This window comes from Odontesthes bonariensis, chromosome 3 (genome assembly GCF_027942865.1).
Source record: "Odontesthes bonariensis isolate fOdoBon6 chromosome 3, fOdoBon6.hap1, whole genome shotgun sequence".
NCBI classification, from domain to species: domain Eukaryota; kingdom Metazoa; phylum Chordata; class Actinopteri; order Atheriniformes; family Atherinopsidae; genus Odontesthes; species Odontesthes bonariensis.
In genome coordinates, this window is record NC_134508.1 from 38,095,272 (window position 1) to 38,119,064 (window position 23,793).

Genomic DNA, 23,793 nt, shown 5'->3' on the forward strand with positions numbered 1-23,793 from the left:
TTGATTGCGTTTGTGAAGATAAACCAACACAGTCACTGTTCTACTCTGAATTATGACTAATGATTGGATCATAGCATGTAGCGGCGTTGTTATGTAGTCATATTTTAACATGTTTGAGCTTTGCCAAGAGGACGGTTTCACAGCGAACATCTGAAGAACATTTTGATCTGGTAAAACGGCATTAATTATTCTTTCTGCTTTAAGTTTGGCCCATTAAACAAGATTAATAATCAAGCAAACATCAGTAGTGAAGGTCTGTTTAAGCACAGTACAAACAAAAAGTCCATCTTTATTAATCTGAACATGAGTAATACACAAAAGCTGCCAGCAAGTGTTACAGTGCAGAGGAAAAGCTTTGGGTTAAATACGCTTTTTTAATCTTATAAAACCTTTATATTTATTCGTAGATATAATGTCAGTGCTCAGATGAATTACAGTTATAATAATAATAATTTCAGTAATGTTTAAAAACACATTTAAACTCATTTCCTAACTTTCCCGTCAAAATACATTCACAAAGAGGATTTGGTCAAAGCTGAGTAAAGGGAATAATCGCACTAAGAAAGTTCATCACATCACATCAAATTTTAGTTTGACTTTATTCACGATCACGAACATTTCTGATAAAAATGAGGAAACAAACCTTTACAGCTCATACTGAACCTGCTGTTTTACAGTCACAGAGGCAGCTTTTCTCGCTAAGAATTTGAACCGTTACGTTTTATGAACCTTTTATGTTCTAGGTCCTTGTTTATTTCACGCTCGCTGTTGAGAGTTCAGAATACAGATGAGCAAAGTTCTTATTTTCTTTTGATCCATTCATATTCTTTTATAGCACTACTTTATTTCTGTAAAAACACTTATTTTCCAATGAAAGACCAGATGAAGGTCACCTTTATAACACTGATCAACTGTTGGGGGTGCTAATGAGCCAACATGAGGAAAGTTTGGGGGAAACAACACTTAATTATGTATTCATCTCCTCAAGGTGTTTTTTTTTTTTTTTTCCTTTTGATGTCCAAAAAGGAGAAGAGGTCGGAGACTTTTATCAACTGGCATAAAATGGATACAACTGCATTAAACTGGATTATAATTGGACTGAATTGGGTCTATAAACTGAACCGAACTGAAAAACCGCTCAAACAAAGAGAAGATTTCACTCACATGACCGACCACAAAAGCAAGAAGTGTTTCCGCTTAGGAAAAAACTAACACCCGCTGACATGTAAGAATTAACACAACATACCAGATGAAAATCATTTCCTGCTTTCTGTCATAAGTGGTCAAGTTTTAGTTTGTGTTCATTTTCTGCTTCTACATTTTAAGTCAGTTTTTAAGAAGATTGGAGGCATCTGATAACACTGAATGTGAACGTGTCCTGAGGAAAACTTTACAGAGTATCTGTAGAGATCATAAAATGGGAATATATAGATATATATAACTAAGAGTTTTAAACATAAATAATTGTTAAATTATAACGTTAATTTAAGAGACAATATGGAAATAATCCCAATAATTAATAATTGGCTAATGTTCTGACATTTCTATTTTTCTCGCTATGAAAGATTAGACTGCATTTATAAGAGCTGGTTATAACTAGGAGCTGCCAGTCTGTGATTATTCCAGCCACATCCTACAGGTTTATACCTGGAATTATCTTAATCTTCAGTAATCTTAATCTTATAACCTCACATGTAACAGTGTGGTCAGATCGACTCTAAACCTGCAAACCAACAAGATAAAACAACAGATGACATATAAAACACTCGAATCTAGACTCTTTTAAACTCCAGCTAATCAATCAACTGTGCTCAGAGATGGGACGTATGTCAGTTAATACGCTGTAAAATATGACATAAAGTGCAGTGACTTTGACAAGTTTGAGCAAAAAGTACAAAAGCACCGTGTTTGGATTCTCAGGTACGCTTCACCCAAATAACAAAGGCGTCTCTCCTCCCATCGTTATTTATTCAGGTTTTTAGCGATTTTTTTTTTTTTAATGATGTGAGCAGCAACTTCAAATCCACTCAGAAATCTCAGACATAGCTCATTTCCGAATCTGAATACCTGACTACATACAAAGAAGGAGGAGGATATGTTTGGGTGCTCTGACCCTTTAAGAACGACCACACCTTTCAGAAACCCATCATGCGAAAAAAGCCTTTAAATGTGAAAATTAGAAAGAGTAAAAACTGGTCTAAAAGCAGTATTTGTAGGCAGCTGTGCTGTGTGTCACGTGGTTCCTGCCAGCAGTGGAGAAGTTTCACGGGAATTGTTCAGACGAGGTGCCGGGTAGCCTCGGTGTGGGCTGTCGTACAGGTGGCTGCTCTGCAAATCTACCTCTGCTCGGAGTTTTATTTTCTTCATTGAGAGAGAAAGAAAGAAATAAGAAGGATGAGGAAATGTTCACTTTGCCAATCGAGAAATTCATCTCACTTCTAGCTTTACATTATTGATCTAGGACTCCCACTTCTCGTTACTTTTAAGCACCTGAATCAAGGCTCCAATCATTTTGAGCTGTTAAATCAAACTGAAATCAATTGAAATGTCTGCTGCAGCTGTGAAAAGGTGAGACAAAGTACCTGAAAATCTCTGATGTAGGTGAGGAAGAAGCTGATGAAGGAGAAGGCCAGAGACCATTCGGACACCGTGCTGATAATGTGAGCCGTGTAACCCTGAAAAGAAAAGAAGGAAAACATTCAAACTGCAGTAATAACGGTTCAATATGTTTTTCTCTGTCTGATACTTTTAATAACTGGTGTCTGATCAAACTGATGTTTTAGATCAGTTTCTGGCTCAGATCGCACTCTTGAAAAGGCGGTTTGTGTTCAGACATTAACGGAGAAATTTGGTTAATAAATCAAACACAGGCGACTGACCGTCTCTCCTGGGGTCCAGTGGAGTTTGCGGGGTACATCAATTCCTTTGAGACTGCTGTACATGATTACAGACGATACAAACACTGGGAGGCTGTTAAGGGTAATGCCTTATTTCTTTAGAGGAACATTTACACATACACATTAATCTTAACCCTGCTCTACAGATGGGACTCCAGCTGTCAACAGCTTTAAGGATACTGCTAATGACGCTTCCCAGGGTCCACAGTCCGATGCCAAGACGGACCAGGTAGACGGTCCTGCTGTGGACGTGCGGCTGCATGTAGAGCGAGATCAGCGTCTGAACCAGGATGTAGAGAGCTCCAACCCCGAAGGTCAGCACCGCCCCCACCAGGTGCATGGAGAACAGGGTGGTCTTCTGCTCTGACAGGCACACACACACATTCCCTGCGTACACGTTCCACATTTCAGACACTCGAGCGGGAATGATCCCCGACCGGCAGCACTCACCTGGAAGTTCGCCACCACGCACATCCCGAAGGAGCTCATCAAGCCGAGCAGCAGCCCGAAGCGGTTCAGTCTTTGGAGTTTGAGCTCGTCGTGACCTGCTAGGGCCTCCACCTGCTTGTAACGCACGTACACCGTGGCCATGCCTGCAGAAAAAACAATTCTATCAGATAATGCGTTATAGAAACATTTATTTCACACAGAAACATTATTTGAATGAGTATTATTTCAAACTATGAGACAAATAATGGAAAACACATTCACATCGCTGCTCAAACACAGTTTCTCATGATTTGGACTCTTGTTATTTGTAAATGACCAAGACACAAGGTGGTAACCATAGTAACAACGGGAGCGCATCACTGCCCATAAGGGGCTGAGGAGCAATATGTTGTGTTTTCAACTTTCCACTTTATTGTCCCCAAAAGGGGCGATTGAATGTGCAGCAAAACAACATAAGCACAGAGAACAACAACAGATAACACAGGACAAACATAAAGTGCAATTAGTCAGTAAAAGGTTAAAAGGACCATAAATATGGTATACAATAAGATAAAAACATCATAAATAAATAAATAAAATAAGAAACATCATCACGCCATAAAATGCCATAGACAACACCAGGGATCAGGTCAAGTGATCAACGAGGATGTGAATTTAAAAGGGAGATGGCACTGGGGACAAATGAATACCTAAATCTGTTGGTTTTTAAACAACATGTGCAGTAAAGTGGCAGTGGCATCCTCTACCCCACGTTGGGTCCTATAGGCAAACTGTAAAGGGTCCAGGAATCTCTCTGTGGCAGGTAAAATACACCTTTACATGAGTCTTTCAAAACACTTTTTCAAAATGATTTATTCAAAAATGCTTAGATTAGTTTGAATTTAATGATACTGAATCAATAGATGAATGTAGTACCAAGGTTACATATTCCCTTTCAACTATGAGTGCGTGAAGCGTGAACACTCAAATGTCGGTTATGACTGTGTGGCTATGCATCTGTCCCCCAGTCACCAGTTCTGTCTGGGATTAGATGGCTGTGAACACATCACTTTAAAGAATGACGAGTCTGAGAGTGTGTGTTTGTTTACCCAAAAAGGCTGACACGTCCAACATGATCCCAAACAAACATCTCTCCGGAGCCATTGTTCCCGTATCGCTGCGACACACAACAAAGTCAGTTAGAAGGATTCTCGCTTGTTTTCTCCAGCTGTTCAAACCTAAAGAGGCACAGTCTGAATGCAACTTCCTGAATACCGTGAAAGATCATCAGTGCATTTTTGCAGCTGTGCAGTCAGACTGTATTCTACAGGTGGTGTGTAGCATGAGGTACTGGACCCTCAGGCCTCAGCTGTGTGCGTCAAGGCTCAGACCTGATGTAAGGCACCAGAGGGTCGACATGTCTCAGCATCACCGCTGTGATGTAGGCGAAGATGAAGGACGCCGCTGTCCAGACGACCAGCGCGGCAGGCAGGAAGCAGAGACCCTGCTGGAACCACCACATGCTCTCCTCGAGCTGAAGGTTCACACCGTCCTGTTCAAAACAGCATCATCATCATCATCAACCGAGGAGAAAATACACAGACATTTCCTGTTTAATGGGACACTTTAGTTTAAAATCATTGTTGTGGTCAAGTCAACAACAAGATTAAGATTTAAGTTGTAAATAAATCAGAACGTCCAGACACTTTCTGCTTTGTATCACACTGCTTATCTGAGGGTTTGGGACAGGTGGCAATACAAAACAAAGCACCTGAAGACGCCTTCATGGAGCGATGGGGAACTTTTTCAGTACTGTCCTCCATTAAAGAGATCTAACTGAACAATTAATTATGGGAATAATCATTGGATTGGGTTTCACAGTAGTTTAGAGAGACATCGTATGTGGGAACGCCCATCAACTGAAAAGCATGTGACCATGACAGTGTAAAATATAGACTGTGCTGGAACCACCAGTAGAATAATCTTATATGTTACATGGTCAGATTTAACGCTGCTCCTCGGAGGGAATCTTAAAGCCCTTTGGCATCAGTCTTAGGCAATTAGAAACATAAGATTTTCTTTTTGGAAAAATGAAAATGCTGTTTTAACTCTGAGAGTTAAAGGCACAAAGAAAATATGTTTAGTTTCACTTCCCCGGTCTTTCCAAGGAAGTGAAACTGAGAAAGTTCAGAAAAAATCCTCCTATGACCAGTGGAAAATAAGTCTCACGGACCTAAAGACATTGCAAAAACTGATAATTTAACAGTTTTTCTTTAATTAAACTGCAAACCTCTCACAAGATGAGGTAGTAATACCAGAAGTAATCGACAGCCAAAAGATCGACCCATATAATTCACGCTTCCATCGAATATAAAATTAGAATTCTAACAACACTATTCAACACAATTTTAAAACATGCTTTGTTCCTACATATCTATTCTAGCGTCAGGTTAGCTGTCGGAGCAGCCAGCAGGAACAGTAACACGGGCAGGGACATCATAATGACACTCACGTTATTCGCGTCCTCCAGAGAGCATAATCTATCTGCGCCAAAAGCCAGAAGAGCTAGACTTTTCTTCAAATCTAAATCAGGCGTTCAGACCTTCTTTAACTGTCTTAAATCTTCTTTAAAGACCCACGCGGCTATTCAAAATGAAAACTTTAATATTTGATGTATCGACCGTGCGCTTCCTTCTAAGATAAGGTGCGCATGCGTATGTCATAAGACCCCGGATTTTGCAGCCCTGGACTATGTCTCGCAGGCGGGACAATGGCATTTACTGAAGGACTCGGTGATCACTACGGAAGCCCAGAGCGGATGTGGTACATTTAAACTTTTTTTTATGGTTTTCTCGAGATAACGAGATAATTATGTCGTTATCTCGAGTTGATTTACCGATGGTTTTTGAGGCCACTTTTTCTCCCGAGTCTGCCCCAGTTTATATGTGTTTATAATTTCTGGCAAAGGTTTTTACCCATTTTTACCCCCCTTTCATTGAAAACTGAATAAAGTAGCCTATGAGTCAAACATGGAATGTGGAGCGTTTGTGTAACAATTCTGCTTGTGAAAATGCACAAAGCAAATCCCGCTGGTGTGACGAGCATTTCGTTTTCTCAAGATAACGAGTTATTTATCTCGTTATCTCGAGAAAACGATAACGGCACCTCTCGTGCATCATTCGGTAACCATGGAGACGGCCTGGTCCTCTCAGCTGGTCACTGATGAAGTTGACAGGCTACTTTATTCAGTTTTCAATGAAAGTCAAAATGGGTACACCTTTGCCAGAAATACATATAAACACATATAAACAGGGGCGGACCGGGGAGAAAAAGTTATCTCGAGAAAACCATAAAAAAACATAAAAAAACATTTAAAAAAAGTTTATATGTACAACGTCCGCTCTGGGCTTCCGTAATATAACTCAAGAGTTTTGAAAGCCTTTTTTAAAGTGGGGATTTACGGTCACGTTAATTACCTATTTTTTTAAATATATATATATATATAAACTTTTAATTCTGAGATTATGTGTTCAGTACATCACAAAAAATCACATGGTCCCCATCACAGGCCATCACTGCGATGGAGGTTCAACATATCCTGCATATCTTTAGGTGATGTGGCTTAGTTAACTCTAATAATGAGGATCTCACTAAGTAGTACTACGAAGTTGGTTACAAAGTTTGGCAACTCACCCCCGTTTTTTTTCTAATTCAGGATAAGTGCATGGTTACGTAAAACAGGTTAAGCTATTCTTGAGGAAGCCTACATGAGAAAGATTCATCAGTCCTAAATAGGCTGTTCCAAATTATATTTGCACCAAATACAGAACAAACATGGAAGGGATTCAAACCACTAACTGGCTTATTATTAAAAAAAATTATCTAAAACTTTGATTAAAAAGGTTTTAGTTGTCCAGTGGGTTTAAGTAATGAAAAAAAAGATAACAAATGTGAAAATGAATATGAAAGTAGACATCTCTTGACGCAGTTCAGTGAGTATGATTTGCAGCACACACATACGCTGTTGTAGAAGGACATTTTTATTTACAGTTCAGAAGTTATTTAAAGAATTTAAGACAATAGAAATTATGATAATAATAACAGATCAGTTTCTCTAAAAGTCAACTGCATCAATGTTTTTTTATATTTTCAATTCCTACAAGAATTGATGGAGGTGCTGCCTTTATGTAGATTTTCAGCACAAGTTGCCATAATATTACAATCCAGTAAAACGTTAGTAAGCTTTGAAATACTGAAACTCCAGACCTGAAACTGAAGGTACTTTGATAAGCCACTAATCCTACATCATAGTACAGATCCCAGGTGTCAAATTAGGTAAATACAACCTCATATGAACAACATTTGCAAATATTGCACCATGTCATTATTTATCTATAAGTCCACCCTTACTGCTTCCATAGTAATTAAGATGAACTAGGTGCTGCTTTCAGTTGCACTTGATTAATTGATCATCAGCAGCACCTCTATAAAAACAGAAGTTTTGTCAGTTTGCTGGTCTAGAGCATTTGGGTGTGTTAACATAATGCCAAGAAGGAATGCCATCAGCAATGATCTGAGAAGCAATTGCTGGCCATCAATCTGGGAAGGGTGATAAGTCCAAACATTTTGAAGTCCATCATTGTACACTGAGAAATATTATTCAGAAGTAGAAACTTTCAAGACAACTGCCAGTCTTTCCAACATTCAAGAAAGTTCACCCAGAGGTCAGACTTTGCAATGCTCAGAGAAACTGCAAAAAACCCAAGAGCCACATCTCAGACTCTCTCTTTGTTTTGTCACTTGGGTGGAGTGGGGGCCCTGACTGAGATGCATGTTTATCCTCCGGTCCACGTGTTGAAGTGTTCTTGGGCAAGTAACTGAACCCCATGTTGCCTCCGAATGCACGCGCTGGTGTGTGAATGTGTGCATTATAGAGAACTAGAATTGCAAAACCTGTTGCACAGTAGAGGTGCTGTGTGGATGGCTGAATGTGTCTTGTTGTGTGTAAAAGTGCTTTGAGATGTCAACAACTCAAAAAGCACTTTATAAATCTAGTCAATTTACCATTCATCTGATGATCTGGCAGTTTAACCCAGCAGTTCAGTAGGTGCTTTCAGAATGCTTCAGCTTTATAAATTTCACGCTATTTTGCTATGTTGTAGACCAGACTGAAGATACCCGGCTTCAATATTTTCATTAATTCATTTGAATAGGAGTGACTGTGTCCGTCTCTGTGTGGCCCTGTGATGGACTGGCGAGCTGTCCAGGTTGTACCCCGCCTCTCGCCTGATGGCCGCTGGGATAGGCTCCAGCCTCCAGCCTCCATTAATGTACTATAAATGTAAATCCCCTAATCTACAGGCATATGGACACCGTGTATTTTAGATCATCAAACATTTGCTGTATGTTCACACAGACGGCATGCAGGTGTGCTGTGTTGGATCCTATGTGAATGAAGCTGATGAAAAAATGGGATGAAAAATACAGCTCGGTGAAATATGTTGGAAAATGACTCATTTTCTGGTATAGAGTGAAGAGAGAAGCTATAACAATGTGCTAAACTAGCTGAATATTAGCAAAGAGTTTCAATTTCTCTAATACTGGAAACAGATAATTTCTCTAAAACATAGCTCAGCATTGCTTAAACTAAAACAAGCATTTTTTACATATAATTATTTGAGTTACTGTGGCTATGACATGCAGATTTTATGTGAATGAAAGGTCTAAGCAATGTCATTATCCTCCGATTATATACTATTATTACACCCCCCCCCCCCCCCCCCCCCCAGAGGTTTCCCTTGTTGGGTTGTTTGCAGCAAGCACATATCAATTGTATGAAATCAAATGTACAACAAACATCTCCAATCTCAAACATCAGGTCAAAATGTCATCTGAGCCCCCTTAAAAGATGCAGGAGGGAGGATCCTACAACGCTCCCCTACTTCATGGGAGCAGATTTCCAGAAGCTCACATCAACTGAAATATATAATAAACGCAAAGCTTTGGGGTCACCTGGGAAATGTCCATTTAAAAAGCCATTAAACACATTAACTTTACCAGGACTGGTCAATGAGTTTAATCTTGGTCGGGTGCTTAAGATCTCACTTTACAGCCGCAGCTCCCTTCAGTTATATTGGACCCGACTTATTTAAGTTTTTAACCACAGGAAGAGCTGCTTGTGTTTCTGCTCAGTTAATCAGCTTAGTGCCACAGTAAACTTTTTTTTTATAAGCGGAATAAGACAAAGTTTCTCTGCTCATTTGACAGACCAAGGATGGCTGCTTCCTGTAGACGTCTTAAAGGGAGGAGAGAGGGTGCCTTCCTTTATCATCTATAATCTCTGCAAGAAGTCGAATTACTTTGAAATTTAATACAAACTTCCTTCACATGTCGAGGAGAGAAGTTTTCAGCAGTTAAGTCCACGCAGGTGAGTCCATCACTTTGTCACGTTTCCAGTAAAACACAAGTAGAAACCTGGTTCCAGGTGGGAGTATGAAATTTATTTGCATTGTTAGGTGAAGCAGAGATTGTCAGGTGACCTTCTTTACCCTAGTCGTCTAAGAATACATGGTTGTGCACACTAATGAAATACCTGAGCTTGGCATTCTGGCCAACAGAGGAAAAAACTTTTACACCAGCCTCTGAGAGCAGAGATACACTCACACAGTGACGACAAGCTCTGCAAGAAAGGCTTCAATTTTGTACAAAATAGAAACGAAACGTGTTTAAGGCAAGATTTTACTGGACAGAATGAGACGGTGGACCTAACATCAGGAGCTATGAGCACACAAGCTGCAGCTGTCGATGACGTCTCTCAAAGTTACCATGAAAAGTTGGTCGGTTGTGTTTTCAGGTTGAGGTCATACAAAAACGCTCCAGGTAAAGGACAAACTGTACACTGGGATCCAACACATGCAGACTCGTTCCTCATTTTCTCCAGTAACACTGAACACTCCGCAGAACAGCAGAAAATAAAGACTTTGAGAGAAAAAAATGAATGTGACATTCTACGTCTGAGTGAGTTTAATCAAAACCTTTGTTTAATGTACCATTTATATTATTGAACACCAATTTTTTTTCTGTTAAAACAACTCAGGAAAGTTAGGAATTATCAGCTGTCCTCATTTCTGAAGGCTCAGTTCACCCAAATCACAAAAGGCATCTTCCGTAATCATACTTTCTGCCTTTAAACCAACAGGATTTAGTTTGTGGTCCTTTGGGAAATTAGATTTCAAATAAGTGTTTTCTACATATACCCACAATTAACCTAAACCAAGCCTTCCTAACATTACGATTTTAGAAAATATGAGCTTATCTTTCATAATAACTTTACTCTCAAAATGTTTTTTTTCTATTCTGATCAAACATGAACCTCTGATAATTTGATTAAATTTCCCCTTAATATCAGACTTAACATCTTTAATTTAATTATTGATAAGTTTAACCATATTTTTTCCAAAACTACTTCAATATATTAATTATTGTCTAAAAAATGAGAATTTCAGATCATCAAAACCAGACTTCCATCTTGTTTTTGTCTGGTGCCAAATCACATTGTTTTAGTCCATTCCCACTATCATGGCTTTATTCTCAGTATATTCCCAAAACATTTCTTTAATGGACTTTTCCGATCTCTTGTAATGTTATTTTCCCCGCAACTTTTAAAGAAAACCTATGATTATCTTAACTCCATATATTACGCCGTAACCATCCGTCTTAAGGCGTTAAAGGACAAACATTTTTGTGATTGGAGCGAACTGGTCCTTCAGCATGTGTACATGGAAGGCTTTGTTTGTATGAGTCTGTGGCCAACAGTCATTTTTCATTCAGGAATCTGGATTGCAACACCACCACCCGGAGCCTGAACTTGGACAAAGACAATGTTTTGAGATACTTGTACATGAATGAAACTCACTACAGTCAACACTTGGCATTGCAGATCATGTTTAACAAAATCTAGAGGCATAGCACAGTATCTGCAGATGTAATTAAATTAAACAGGCACAATATGCAAAAGCAAGAAGCTATTATCTGCTGTTACGGACAGAAATGTGCTCTGCATGAATGCAGGCAGAAGCAGCAATGTTTCACACAAAGTCAGTATGAGGTGATGCAACAGTATCAGATGATGATTTGGATGCACAGCGAGTGGCAGAAACACTTCAAATAAACAGATTTTTATTAACTTTGATCCGATTCTCGTCAGTTATCGTCTTAAAACCGTGAAGGTATCATGAGACCTCATCTCCTGCACATTCACTCACATGTGCACCTGCTCTGATGCAGCAGGAATGTTTAGGGGGAAATACAATGTCATTTAGATTCATTAATACTGAACACGTTTCACAGTTGTAATTCAATTAGTCAGCTGCAACTCTGAAGTCACTACAGTTCCTATCTGCTGTTCATTTTCAAGTCTAGTGATACCATTTTAATTGTCACCCAATCTCATAAAAGGATAGACAAGAGGACAAACTTATCATTTCTACACCTACGTTCGGACTTTCAAGTAAATATCAAATAAGTCGTATGGAGCTCAGTGGTTGGTGGAGTGACCTGTAACTTTGTAACAGTTTAAAATGACTACAAACACCAGTTAAGGGGGCTTCTGACACTAGATAGATCTGCAGGAAGTAAATCTAACTTTGTCTCCGGGCTCCTTCCCACTTGTGCACAACTTCTTTTCCTATTCAGAAACTATTAAAACAAAGGAGTGTAAAGGAAGGTTAATCTTGTGGACCATCAACCAAGCTATCAAATTCACAATACAACCCTCCCATGGACCTAAAAAGCACACAAAAAACACCAAGTGCAAATAACTAAAAAAAAATGCTGGTGGTCAACATTTTCTAGTTCTGTACCTTAAAGATGAAAAATCGAACAAAGTCGCCATTACGTTTCCTCCAAAACCATATTTTGCCGATTCAAAATAGCAGCACAATTTTTGCGTCATGTGCAGAAGATGAAGTAGCTTTAAATTCGCATACATGAAGAAAGGTTTTTATAAATGTATCAAAGCAAGTCTTTAAACTCAAGAGAAGCACAGACACTGTGACAGAATGGTATTTACAATAGCAAAAGGTAAAGTTATGCAAATATTACAAAAATTATAATCATGAAAAGCAGAGTTGGTTTAATTTCTTATACATTTTCTTGCACTTAAACAGTCTGTTTGAACACACCGAGTAGCACCTGTACTCTCCTGAAAATGTCCCCCGTAACCATGAGTTTGTCAGAAGAAGATGAAACTGGTACAAATTTAATTCTGCACTGGTGAAAAAGAAACAATGACAGTAATATTCCAATATCTTACTATATATTATTTGTCCTCACATTCAGTTGGCAGAAGCACATACTTTATAACACACCGTCCCCTGCCTCTCTACGTGGAAAATCGAGGGAAGAGAAGATGAGTGCGACTAACAGGAAGGGAAAGAGAGTCAGTAACGGTCGGCGTGTCCTCAGTGAGGAGCTGAGCTGAGGACTGAGCAAGGCTTGATTTTGAAAACAAAAATGTGAAGATGGCAGGCAATCTGGTTGCAAACACTGACACAGTAACGCACCAAGTCAAACAAGGAAATTATCTGCAGAGAAGAGAGAAACAGAGTCACTCTTTTCAACCTTAAAAAACAGGAATTCTACACACTGGAAGCCCATTAAAGCCAGGAAGTAGGTCAAAATTTAGGAAAAGGAGACAAGTAAAGCTGACATGGTCATCAGTTTAAAAGTAGCCAAAACTTCCACCTTATTCTAACTTTATGCATTATGTCAGTTCTTAGTTTTTTTTTCCCCCTTTTCATGGTGATAATGAGCTTCGATGCAACACAGTCAACCATAACTGAGAAATATACTGACATCACAGATTAAACAAACATAAATAAACACACTTTAACTCATTACAACATGAAAACTAAAGGTAAATATACAAACCCTGGGCCTGAAGGCAATACAGCCATCATCACTGTTATCAGTTGCATTTGTGCTTTTCATGCTTTGACGTATCAAACTGTCACAAGTGCATTTACATACATCCGGCATCAAACATGTACTTACCAGTGCAATCCAGAGTACCAGGTACTCATCAATAAAACTATTGAAATACTGATCGAGGAACAGTAATCCTGGTCCCAAGAAGGCTAAATCATGAAGATGCATCTCACTTTTTGTCATATGTGCTACCTGTAGAAAGACAAAGATACAAAACCTGCATCAAACAACAGTTTGAAAGCTGTGTGTAGTTATCTGTACAAACCACTAAAAGTCCTTAGAAGTTTTAATTTGACACATAAGTTGTGGTGCATGTGCTAACTTTGTTCCAGTCTGGTTTAGTAAACTGACTTATAAATGAAAATAGAGCATGTTTCATCTTCGATGTAATTTAATGCACATCTTGGGTGACTTGATCAGGGCAGTTATATAAGCCAAGGTGTCAGAGTTCTTTGTAATAAATCAACCAGTGAGGTCCAAGTTTCTTTATTCTACGGCACAGAATGACACAAAAGTCAGTTCTATGATGGGAAACTTCTCAGGATGTGCAAATCAGACATCTTACATAGCGAAGCAAACGTTCCAAGAGTATCCTTGTGTACATAATAAACAAAGATAAAGAGCATCAGTGTGCCTAATAACAAGAGTAATATGTCCCTTGCACAGATGCAGTCAGACACATTTTTATTTAGATTACCATTACAGCAAAGTAATGCAGTTTCAGCTCACACCCCAAAGCACATTTACACAGGGAAATAATTGTCCCATTACATGGTAAAAGTGGCTTGTGTACAAATATGAGGGGCTGAAAATGTAAAATGTAGTCAAACACCATGAGAGAGACGTCAGGACATGTGGTTTGTTTCTCACAAATTACCCAGAAAACTAATGAGGTCATGCAAAGTTTTACACTTACTGCATGCATAGTTTAATCTTCAATGTGGATGCGAGCCTGGTATGACATGCTAAGGCTTGCCAGAAGTCAGCTTACACAGCTGGTACAAATAGATAACTGATGTAACAGAGCTCAGTGTAAGCCGTCTACTTGTTGATTGAACATCATCCAGGAGGCAAACTTAGCGACGGATGTAAACAGATTCAAAGAGCATAACTATAAAATGATGAAGATGGACCGCTGACTTCCCCCAGAATAAAAGTATGTGTAACTTACAACTAATTTATTGGTGATTTTGGCGGATACAAAGCCAAAAGCCAGGACATAAAGACAGGGATGTTTCTCAAAGAGCTGGACAGCGGACTTCTTGTATATCATCATCGCCAAAATTATAACTGAACCAATATGTAGGACTGGTGAGAGGACACTGGTTCCCTGAGGAATGGACAACAAAAGAACAATAAAGACAATACATGGAGTACAATCAGTCATCTACTAAAATGTCATGCTTGTGGCGGGTCAAACTACATGCTAGTGTTGTAACAACAGTATTTTCTATTGTGATCAAACATTAAACTTGAGTGAGATGGGATCTGTGCCCATGAACCTCATTTATGCACATACACCACAACAACATCATCATTCAGAAATGTGATTTGTTCAGGAAAGAGGACAGCAATTTGTTCTTGTACCACAAACAAATGAAAGGAGGCACTAAGTTTCCACACTTACCGCTATTGTGGATCCATTTTTGCCCACACCTCCTGTAAAAATAACTCTGAAATAATTGGTGCAGGAGAAGATGGCTCCTAAAAATGTAAAGATGGCAGGAAGCATTTTCATCTGGATATTTAGGATCGGAACCTGGAAATGGAGACATTCACATAGTAAACCTATAGATAGTAAAACAAACATTGAAACAAGTCCTGATCCGATTATAAAGTCCAGCTACTTCTGTACTTTGTGAGTACATTCAGCATTACATCCACAATGAAAGCATCATGAGCAATGTAAGAGAATGATAAAAGCGCTCAGACGGATATCATTTTGTATTTCTGATTAAGCTGTTTTACTATACCGTTAAACAATTAAAACACAGAAGTGAGAGGAGCATTACACTTCACTTAAGATCATCATTTTATAATTATGACATCATTCTTACTATCTCAATCTGGAGGAATTAGAACCGATCAGAATTACCAGTGACTGCCAAAAAGCTGATCCTCCCACGGCGGCCAGCAAATACATGACTATAATGAAGATTTGCACCTCAGTCACATCAATGCTGAGTGGGAGGAGAAAGCAGAGAGTTTACAGTGAGGGTTAGTATGGTCTAGTAGCACATCATCATCCCACGGTCTTCCTCCACAACACACTGCTGGACATGGAGCTGCTTATTTTGTACTATGCATAGCCACTTTGAAGGTTGTTAAAGATGCAATCAGTAGTAAGTTGCTCTGCCAAAATTTTCTACGTCTCCACTGGGTTTCAAGCTAAGTGGGTCGCCTTTTAACCTGACATAACCTGTCTGGATATGCACTTCAATTATGATCGTCAGTATATCAAACAATGTCACGGCAGACATTTATGTGTATACAAGTATGGTTTTACGTTTGTTTAAATCTCTTTATAGTACAGTTTTATTAAGAACTTTTCAGAAATATTTCCTCTTGTCATTATGTAGGTTTTTGTCTTTTGTTTTGATGAGTGTCTATCGTTTCTATAAAGTCTTCAAGCTTAAATGCTTGTGTTTGGCTTTGCATGAAAATTAAACTTAAGAAGAAAAAAAGTGTTTCCAACTATACGGATGATGTTTTTTATTCATCTCTTGTCATCTGACATAAGGTAATAAAATATACGATTAAATAATAATTCAATAGCCTCGAAGTAGGTATAAACCCCACTTTATGGTTGAAAAGGAAAAAAATAAAAGGATAGAAATTGCGTTCCCTTGAGGCAATATTACCAAGAAGCCCTGTTTCACTGACTGCATCTTTATGCGCAGCACATTGTGAATTTATTTTCTCCATGTGACTCCATGCAGGTCGGCGGCCATTGTGGAGGCAGACAGCAGTGAGCCATGCAGACAGCAGCCAAGAGGTTTACCATCACGTTCCACAGGCAGGGACCAACAGCGGCTGTGAGCATCTGTAATCCTGCTAGACAGATCTGCACCTCTGTTATGTCAAATCTACACACAGAACACATCCACATTTACTCCACCTCAGCTGCTCATGTCACTGCTGTTATCTGATGAATGAACTAATATTACAGGACAGAAAGGTTTATCCACTTTTCAACCTCTTCTTGTCAGGCAACTGAAAAATAAAAACCTGATAACGTTCACCTGACATGTTTCTCTGTGAGCTGAAGGTGTTTCTTTCACCAATCCATATTTTCATGCTGCTTGTCCGCTCTGCCAAACTTATAGGTGGTAGTAATTTGCCATAGAATTTGCCAAGAAGTTTGAAGGTAAATGTGACTGTCATTTGTACAAACTTCTGGGGTATTCACCTTTTACAGAAGGAAATGAGGGAGGGTGTGACGAATACCACAATGCACTCAGTATGAGTTAATCCCAAGGCTGAATGAGTGCTTATACTGTGATATTAATGTTGTATGCTGATGGCTGAATTATTAGTTTCAAGGTCCTGTGTGTAGAATGCAATCAGCGATTTATGCCTCTAGATGCACAAACTGAACACCCCCCATCACACCCTCTAATTCAGAGCAGGAAAAGCTTTGGAGGCTTCTGCACTCGAGTACAACATGATCGGGGAGTGAGGAGGGCGACTTGTAGCATTCATCTAAGGCAATGAAAACACACCAATTCTCATTTTCCCGCAATTCAACAACAATGAAATCTGCTTCTAGGAAGATCAATCTGTTGCACTCTGGAACTTTAACAGATTGGGTGAATTAAATTATTTTTTATTTAAAATATAGAATTAAAAGTTAACCAAAACAAAAGCAATGGTCAAGCACAAAGCTTTGAAGCACAGAGCTCTTAGCACTTGGCTGCAGTTCAACCTTATTTAGAGGATATGAACAACTTCACTATTGGTGGAGTGCTTTTGTGGATTTAGTTAAAAACTTATTGTGCAGGTTTTTGTCTTGAGACAACACTAAAGTATTTTCTTCAAGTAAAAATAGGCTTTTGGAGGAAGACATTTTGTTCAGTACAAAGGGATAAAAGCTGTTTTAAAGCCAGTAAGACTTATGTAAATAAAGTACTAAAAAAGCTTAGATTTGAAATGGCGGAAAATCTTTAGGACTTTGTGGACTCACATGCCGAAGCGTAGTGTTCCTGACACGTAGGTTTGCCAGTGGGCGCAGTAGAACATAAACATCCCAGCGAAGCAGCAGAAGAACATCCAGTCCGGGTTGGTGCCCAGCTGCACTGCTATACTGGTTCCCAACACCACAAACACTGCAGAGAAAGGCACGCCAACACAGAGCGTGACCAGAGTTTAAGACTTGCAAAGACACAGTGGAAGGGAGTCACAGGGAGTGGAAGAATCAAACTGACCTGTGGAGAGGGAGTCACAGCCATGGTCAAACAATTCGCCCAGCGGAGAGCTGCTATTGGTGCGTCTGGCCTGCTTCCCGTCAATGGCGTCCAATGACTGGTAGATAAAAAGACCCACTGCACACAACAAGTACGCCCAGAGAGGAGCCTGGAATAATGGACACATTCATTCAGAGCAGTGCCATCACAGCATACTTGCTTGTCGTAAACCAAGTTCATTTCTTTTTTTTTAAACAGGCAGAGTTGGTAAAAACAGACCAGACAACCAGATATAAGATAGAGGCAACATAACAGTTAACTAATTTAATGTTCAGTAAGAGGTTTGCACGAACAGAACTAGTGAAAAGTCTGGACACATTTATCCTTTCTTTTAGAATAAGTAGGTGTGTGTGTGTGTGTGTGTGTGTGTGTGTGTGTGTGTGTGTGTGTGTGTGTGTGCGTGTGTGTGTGTGTGTACATGGCGGAGATGTCATTCAAGGCGTTTACCTGCCACTGGGAATGACGTGGCCTGCACATTTACATGCACAGTTAAGTTGAGCTACAGGTACAAGTTTACTGGGCCATTTAACTGGACTCCTGTTCTTTAGTCCTTGTCTCAGTTTACAGTAACGGGAATTAAATGGATTTATCAGAGCAGTGGAATCTGTGAAATGGGCAGTTTTACATCTCTGTGCACTTTGTAAGTGCTGTACACTATATTTACTTTTTTATCTAAAAAAATAAAAATAAAATAAAAATAAAAAAAGGAAGGAAGATGGACGCTACTTTGTGATTATTCTGTTGTTACCGGCTGCTTCTTCTTCTTCTTCTCTGATATGGTCTCTTCCTATTTCTTCTCTATTAAAGCCAGGCTTTATTTCTTATGTCCTAAGTAATACTTTGCTAGGAAGCCTCAGGGTTGCTATTCAGGATCTCCTCTACATTTACTTTTGGTCTTGATAAATAATTCCATTACAGTCAAGCCATATTCGTCACTAACACCAGCTTAATAATAACATTAATCCACTATAATCTTTTTATAAACTGATGATTTACCTGTTCAGTGGCAGTTGGGCAGTAGTAGACAAGCACAAGTGTGGTAAAGACATTGGTGGCTAGGCCGATGATGGTGATGAGGTTGGGGGCAATCCAGGAAGGGACCTGTCCAACCAACCATTCCCAGTAACGTTGCATTAGAGGCTCCAGCAGGGAGCGTCCAGCACTGCTGTACCTACAGAGACCAACAAACAGCCAGGTGAGGCCCTAAGAAGTTTACTCTGGAGATTTACCTGACAAGTAGGGCCAGAAATAACGACAATGATGTAATTATAAATACTGCCAGGTGAAAAGACAGATAGGATAGAAACAGACATTTATAGCTGACATTTGTTGATCTAGACTAAAATAAAAAAGGTTATTGGCCAATTTACTGAGCAGACAACAATTAAGGCCGAGCAAAGTGACTCTTATCATTGTGCACCAACATGTATCATTTTGGTTTTCACCGCACAGCAGTTTCAGGCAGGCAGCAACAGGTTAACGTTGTGGAGTGAAAATTATCACAAGTGAGCTGACAGACATCCCAGCATCAACAATTAACATTTCAAAACCTCTGAATTCAGACATGTCACTCAGCGGAGGAAATATTGGCTCAGGCAGAGCCATTGATAAGAACACCAGGTGCTGTCAGTCCAAAAAGGACCCGACAAACCTGCTGCACCATAAACTAAACACCACACCAGAGTTCTCCATGACAAAGCAGACAACTTCACATTTAAATTTAGCCAGCCACTCCTTTTTTTCCATCATCTAATCAAATTATGTTTTATTTAGAAGTTGCTGTTTGCTTTCAATGTACATTCAAAATAATGTGAGCTTGATGATAAACGTGTCTCTGTTTGTATCAGTCCTGCTTCTACATACGACTCTGTGCATGCATCTAGGTTAGAGGATGTGTCCTGCAAACTAGGAAGCAGAGTGGTCTTCAGTTATTGGAAAAAACTATTGAAATAATAACTTAACTCATAATCATTTTCTAAGGTGACAGACTATTTTAGAAGATTTAAGTGGCAGCAACTTGAAGATTGCTCAGTAAGCATAACAAACATGAATGAAAGCAGTCATTTTTATAAGATTGATGAAAAAATAAATGATCTTTGTATCTTGCACCATGTACAGCAGAGCCACTTCTAGTATGTATTTCACATAAAAGCATACGGTGTTGTCACAATAACTGGCCTATGTATGTGTTAAAGGGAAAATGTAGGTTATTAGTCTCATACCGTTATCTAACTGTTAAAAATGCCCAAGAAAACTTTTGTATTTTTTCTATTCACCAATTATCTAAGACAGCCTCAAAACAGGAAATGGAAATTCATGCAGCAATCAGGTAAATGTATTATTATTATTGTTATTGTTATTATCCCACAATTCACTTCTTAAGGTGGACACAGTTCAGGGAATTGCCAAAGATTAATGAAATATAACAACAGCAAAAAAACATTACCTATGCTCCTCCAGTCTCTTGAGCTGGTGTCTAGACAGTGGGGGAGAGGGAAGCTCAATCAGCCTGCGCAGGACTCCGGGGGCCAGCCAGCAGGCTGCCTCCATGCCCATGCCTTGCCCAGGGTCCTTGTCCCGGCCAAGGCCTCGGCGAGAACGCAGGCCCCCCCCTTGCTGCTGACCCGTTGTGCTCATGGAGCCCTGCTGCCTGCTGACCTTATCCCCGATAGCTCTGCCTCTGCCACTGTCCTGCCTGAAGGGCTAGAGATCCACAGTGAGTCTGGATGATTCCTGGGAAAAAAATACAATAAAATAAAAATAAAAAAATAATAATAATAGTCAACAACACAATTTTGTCCTGTGAAAATATGCCAACATTTTATTTCCGCTTATCAGCATCATAGGGAAAAAATCTTTTAAGCATCAGGCACTAATGTGACAAGAAACTGGGCTACTGGATTTAGTCTTCACTCCGTTTTCAGACATAGCTTTTTGTGAGAGATTTTAGCCATGTTGAGGTATTTCCACACTACATCAGATAAGGTAGTACCAAGAAAGTCAACAAAGTCTCTGCAAGGAAGAGGATGATGTTGATGAAGACAGTTCACACACAAGGACTCTCATCCAGGACAGTGGAGTTCAAGTTCCATCAGTTGTGAACTGTTCTCACTAATGTGAAGGATGTGCATAAGGTAGGGCTCTTTTGGTGGTAGACAATTGGAAAACAAAATCAAGACTTGGCACTGCATAAGCATAGTACTTCTGTGTCAGGGAAGCATGGCCAGGTTATCTCAGTACCATATTATCAAATATTTGTTAAATAAGCCTGTTACGGTGGCTTGAAACCAAAAATTGATTAATATTGCCTAGTGAAGTCATTGTCTGTAATTCTTATCTACTGTTCTTGATTTTTTAAATCACACATCACAATGTTTGCCCTTTGTGGTCTGCATTCCACCTACGGTAAGCACAATGTTATCACTAAGGGGCAAGGTGCTGCTTGCTTTTGGGGGGACACTCCCCTCTCTGTCGATCACTTTCTATAATCCTTCCCGCAGTATAAGATGAGAGCTATGTAGACAGACATTAAGGAGCAACCATCTATGGGACTTTTTGACAGATGTATATGCTAACACTGTATACATTTCCATATTTGGACAAAAAAATACTTCCCATTGGAGCCTCCCATTTGATAACTATCACTATTCTGTCCTGGCAGTTGTGTCCAGTACAAAGCACTGACAGATAGCTAACGAGAATGAAATGAAAAGCGGGACTTTCCTTATATGAAACTACTTGAACTGATTTAACTTTTTTTCAATCTCTCACTTTCATTCCATTCAGATTGGTAAAACTAAAGGAGACATTAAAATACAGAAAGTTACTAAGTAAGCTGTCAGACATGTTCACATAAATGTAAACAACTGTTTAAGATTTAGCAAAACACAAAGTGGCTAGACGTGTCATACTAATAAGTATTTTAATATTAAAACGAACATTTTGTTAATTTATTATCTTTAGAAATGTTACGCTTACTGTTTCATAACTATCAGTATCTCATTCATTGAAAACTTACGGTTGTATCTGCTTCAGGGATCAGAGCGAAGAAACAGCTGTTACACGCATCTCAACAAACTGACCAATAACTGACAGGCAACGGCTACGTGCATACAGTTTGAGACCTCGCTTTCATTACATGACAGAAAAAAAAACACAATCACATGGGAGTCAGAACAATCACAATACCCAAATATTCATCCGTCCACACTTTAAACGTATTCACTGACAAACCAGGATATATGTTGTTGACTCGCTGAAGCTAGAGAGTTCACTTCAACTACAACAATCGGTCATTTGACTGTAAAAGGATGAATTGTCCTCGGGACGTCTGGCCTAATGAGCCCAACGAGCCTGAACAAGCACATGTCACAGTCAGTGATTGATCACATCCGCATCGGAAGTGCCAAATGACTCCACAAAAGTACTACAACCTGTTATATTGCACTGTAATATTACCTGCCTGTTGTGTTATGTTGTTTTGGTACTTGTAGTAGCAAACGACGTTGTCTTGACTGAGCCTATCTACGCAACTAAACTACTTCATGTGACTGTCAGCAATGCAAGAACTGCTGACAAACTTTCTTCGATCGAAAACAATCAGCCTCTTAGCTGGTTTGCTGTTGCTATTGGCTAACTTCCCATATCAGTTTCGCTTGCGTTTAGGATTAACCGTAACACTTGTGATGTCAGCGCAGCAAGTAGCTACGAAAAACTTAACAGTTTAGTTATTTTAGGCTCCTCCCTTGAAGTTGTCTTATAATCTTATCTGCATAAGCGCATTGCTAAAAAACAACAACAACAACAAAAAAAAACAGTACACGGTTAATACATTTCCAGCAGCAAACGTAAGATACTGACATCCCATCCTCAGTGTTGACTGCGACTAGCTGCTAGCTTGACTAGCTAAACCTAAGACAGCTAACGAATGTAACATAGACTGACCTGCCAATTAAAGGACGAGAGACACGAGCAGTCAAAACGGGTGGTACGGACGCTTTAGTCCGAGAGTCAACACCTTACTGTGGTCTTTTTGATTTCCCGTCAGTGACTTGGAACACAAGAGCAGCGTTTGCAGCTGTATGAATCTGTCCACGACCGGTGTCACAGTGGTTGGCACAGATAGCTAACTATCGTTAGCCATCACGGAAATCTCGCGAAGTTGTTTGCCCTGAGAAAATCTGACCCTAAATTCGATCTCCAAGGCAACGAGCGCGTGAAGCAACCTTATCTCTCTCGTGACAATTGTGCTCTCGTCAGGACAGAAGGACAAATCAATAAAATCAGTAATAATGATATTAATCATGATCATTTGATTTCCAGCCCGGCCATGAATAGAATAGAACGGGTATAGAAAATGGGTGGATGGACAGTAATAGATCTCAAACCAATGTCAAAAGCATTTTAAAAAAGAAAATCCAACATTTAAATACTCCATCACAATTACAAAACCATTAAAGTTGCATAAATCCTATACATTTAAATGATCTACTGAGTGGGAACCATAGACTTTAAATATACACTGAGAAAATTCTAACTTCATATTTTGGCCATTAATAGTCTGGCACCTAATTAAATATTGTATCTGGCTTGTTTTCATTTTATCAGCTTTGCTCATTTCTCAAGTGCTACATCATATATGCCAACATTTAACAAAGCTTCATTGAGGTTTGCACTGCACTAATTTCTATTTGAAAGACAGATTTGTCTTAAATGGGTAAAAATAGACTGTAAATGTTAAATTTTTTATTGGTTTTTCACTGGTTATACCGTGATCTGTTTGTGCACCTGTGGAATGATCATGATCTTTGTGCTGATTGTTCTTCCATTTTTTTGTTTTACATTAATGTCAACATTTTTGTGTGTATATGCATTGAAAAATGTGAAGCATTTTGCACTGTCCTGAACATGTAAGTTGTGACAAAGTTAATTATGTTGAGTGGGCTTACATTCTGTTCTACTCTCTCCATAAAATGATTTCAAATAGCTTCCAAAGCTCTTGTTTATTACTCATTGAA

General features: G+C 39.2%; 2 protein-coding genes across 6 annotated transcripts; both read right to left on the reverse strand.

The window, feature by feature from the left end:
• Positions 1-264: 264 nt before the first annotated feature.
• On the reverse strand, positions 265-6,042 carry dram2b (DNA-damage regulated autophagy modulator 2b). Its single transcript, XM_075461750.1, has 8 exons — positions 5,839-6,042; positions 4,718-4,878; positions 4,436-4,503; positions 3,348-3,490; positions 3,078-3,255; positions 2,880-2,962; positions 2,583-2,675; positions 265-2,361 (listed from the first exon to the last, which is right to left on the reverse strand). Exons 2-8 carry the CDS (start codon positions 4,846-4,848, stop codon positions 2,233-2,235), a joined length of 825 nt encoding a protein of 274 aa, XP_075317865.1. The 5' UTR covers positions 4,849-4,878; positions 5,839-6,042; the 3' UTR covers positions 265-2,232.
• A 4,302-nt stretch (positions 6,043-10,344) lies between these two features.
• cept1b (choline/ethanolamine phosphotransferase 1b) lies at positions 10,345-22,913 on the reverse strand. 5 transcript variants are annotated; one of them, XM_075461753.1, is made up of 10 exons: positions 22,799-22,913; positions 20,223-20,509; positions 18,773-18,947; positions 17,738-17,885; positions 17,497-17,638; positions 15,409-15,493; positions 14,941-15,072; positions 14,485-14,643; positions 13,380-13,505; positions 10,345-12,910 (listed from the first exon to the last, which is right to left on the reverse strand). In XM_075461753.1, the coding sequence occupies exons 2-10, from the start codon at positions 20,411-20,413 to the stop codon at positions 12,788-12,790; spliced, it is 1,281 nt and encodes a 426-aa protein (XP_075317868.1). In that variant the 5' UTR covers positions 20,414-20,509; positions 22,799-22,913; the 3' UTR covers positions 10,345-12,787. The 5 variants fall into 5 exon arrangements, with proteins under 5 accessions (XP_075317868.1, XP_075317871.1, XP_075317866.1 ...); XM_075461756.1 differs by having other exon boundaries at positions 22,794-22,913; XM_075461751.1 differs by having other exon boundaries at positions 22,721-22,913.
• Between the last annotated feature and the right edge of the window lie 880 nt (positions 22,914-23,793).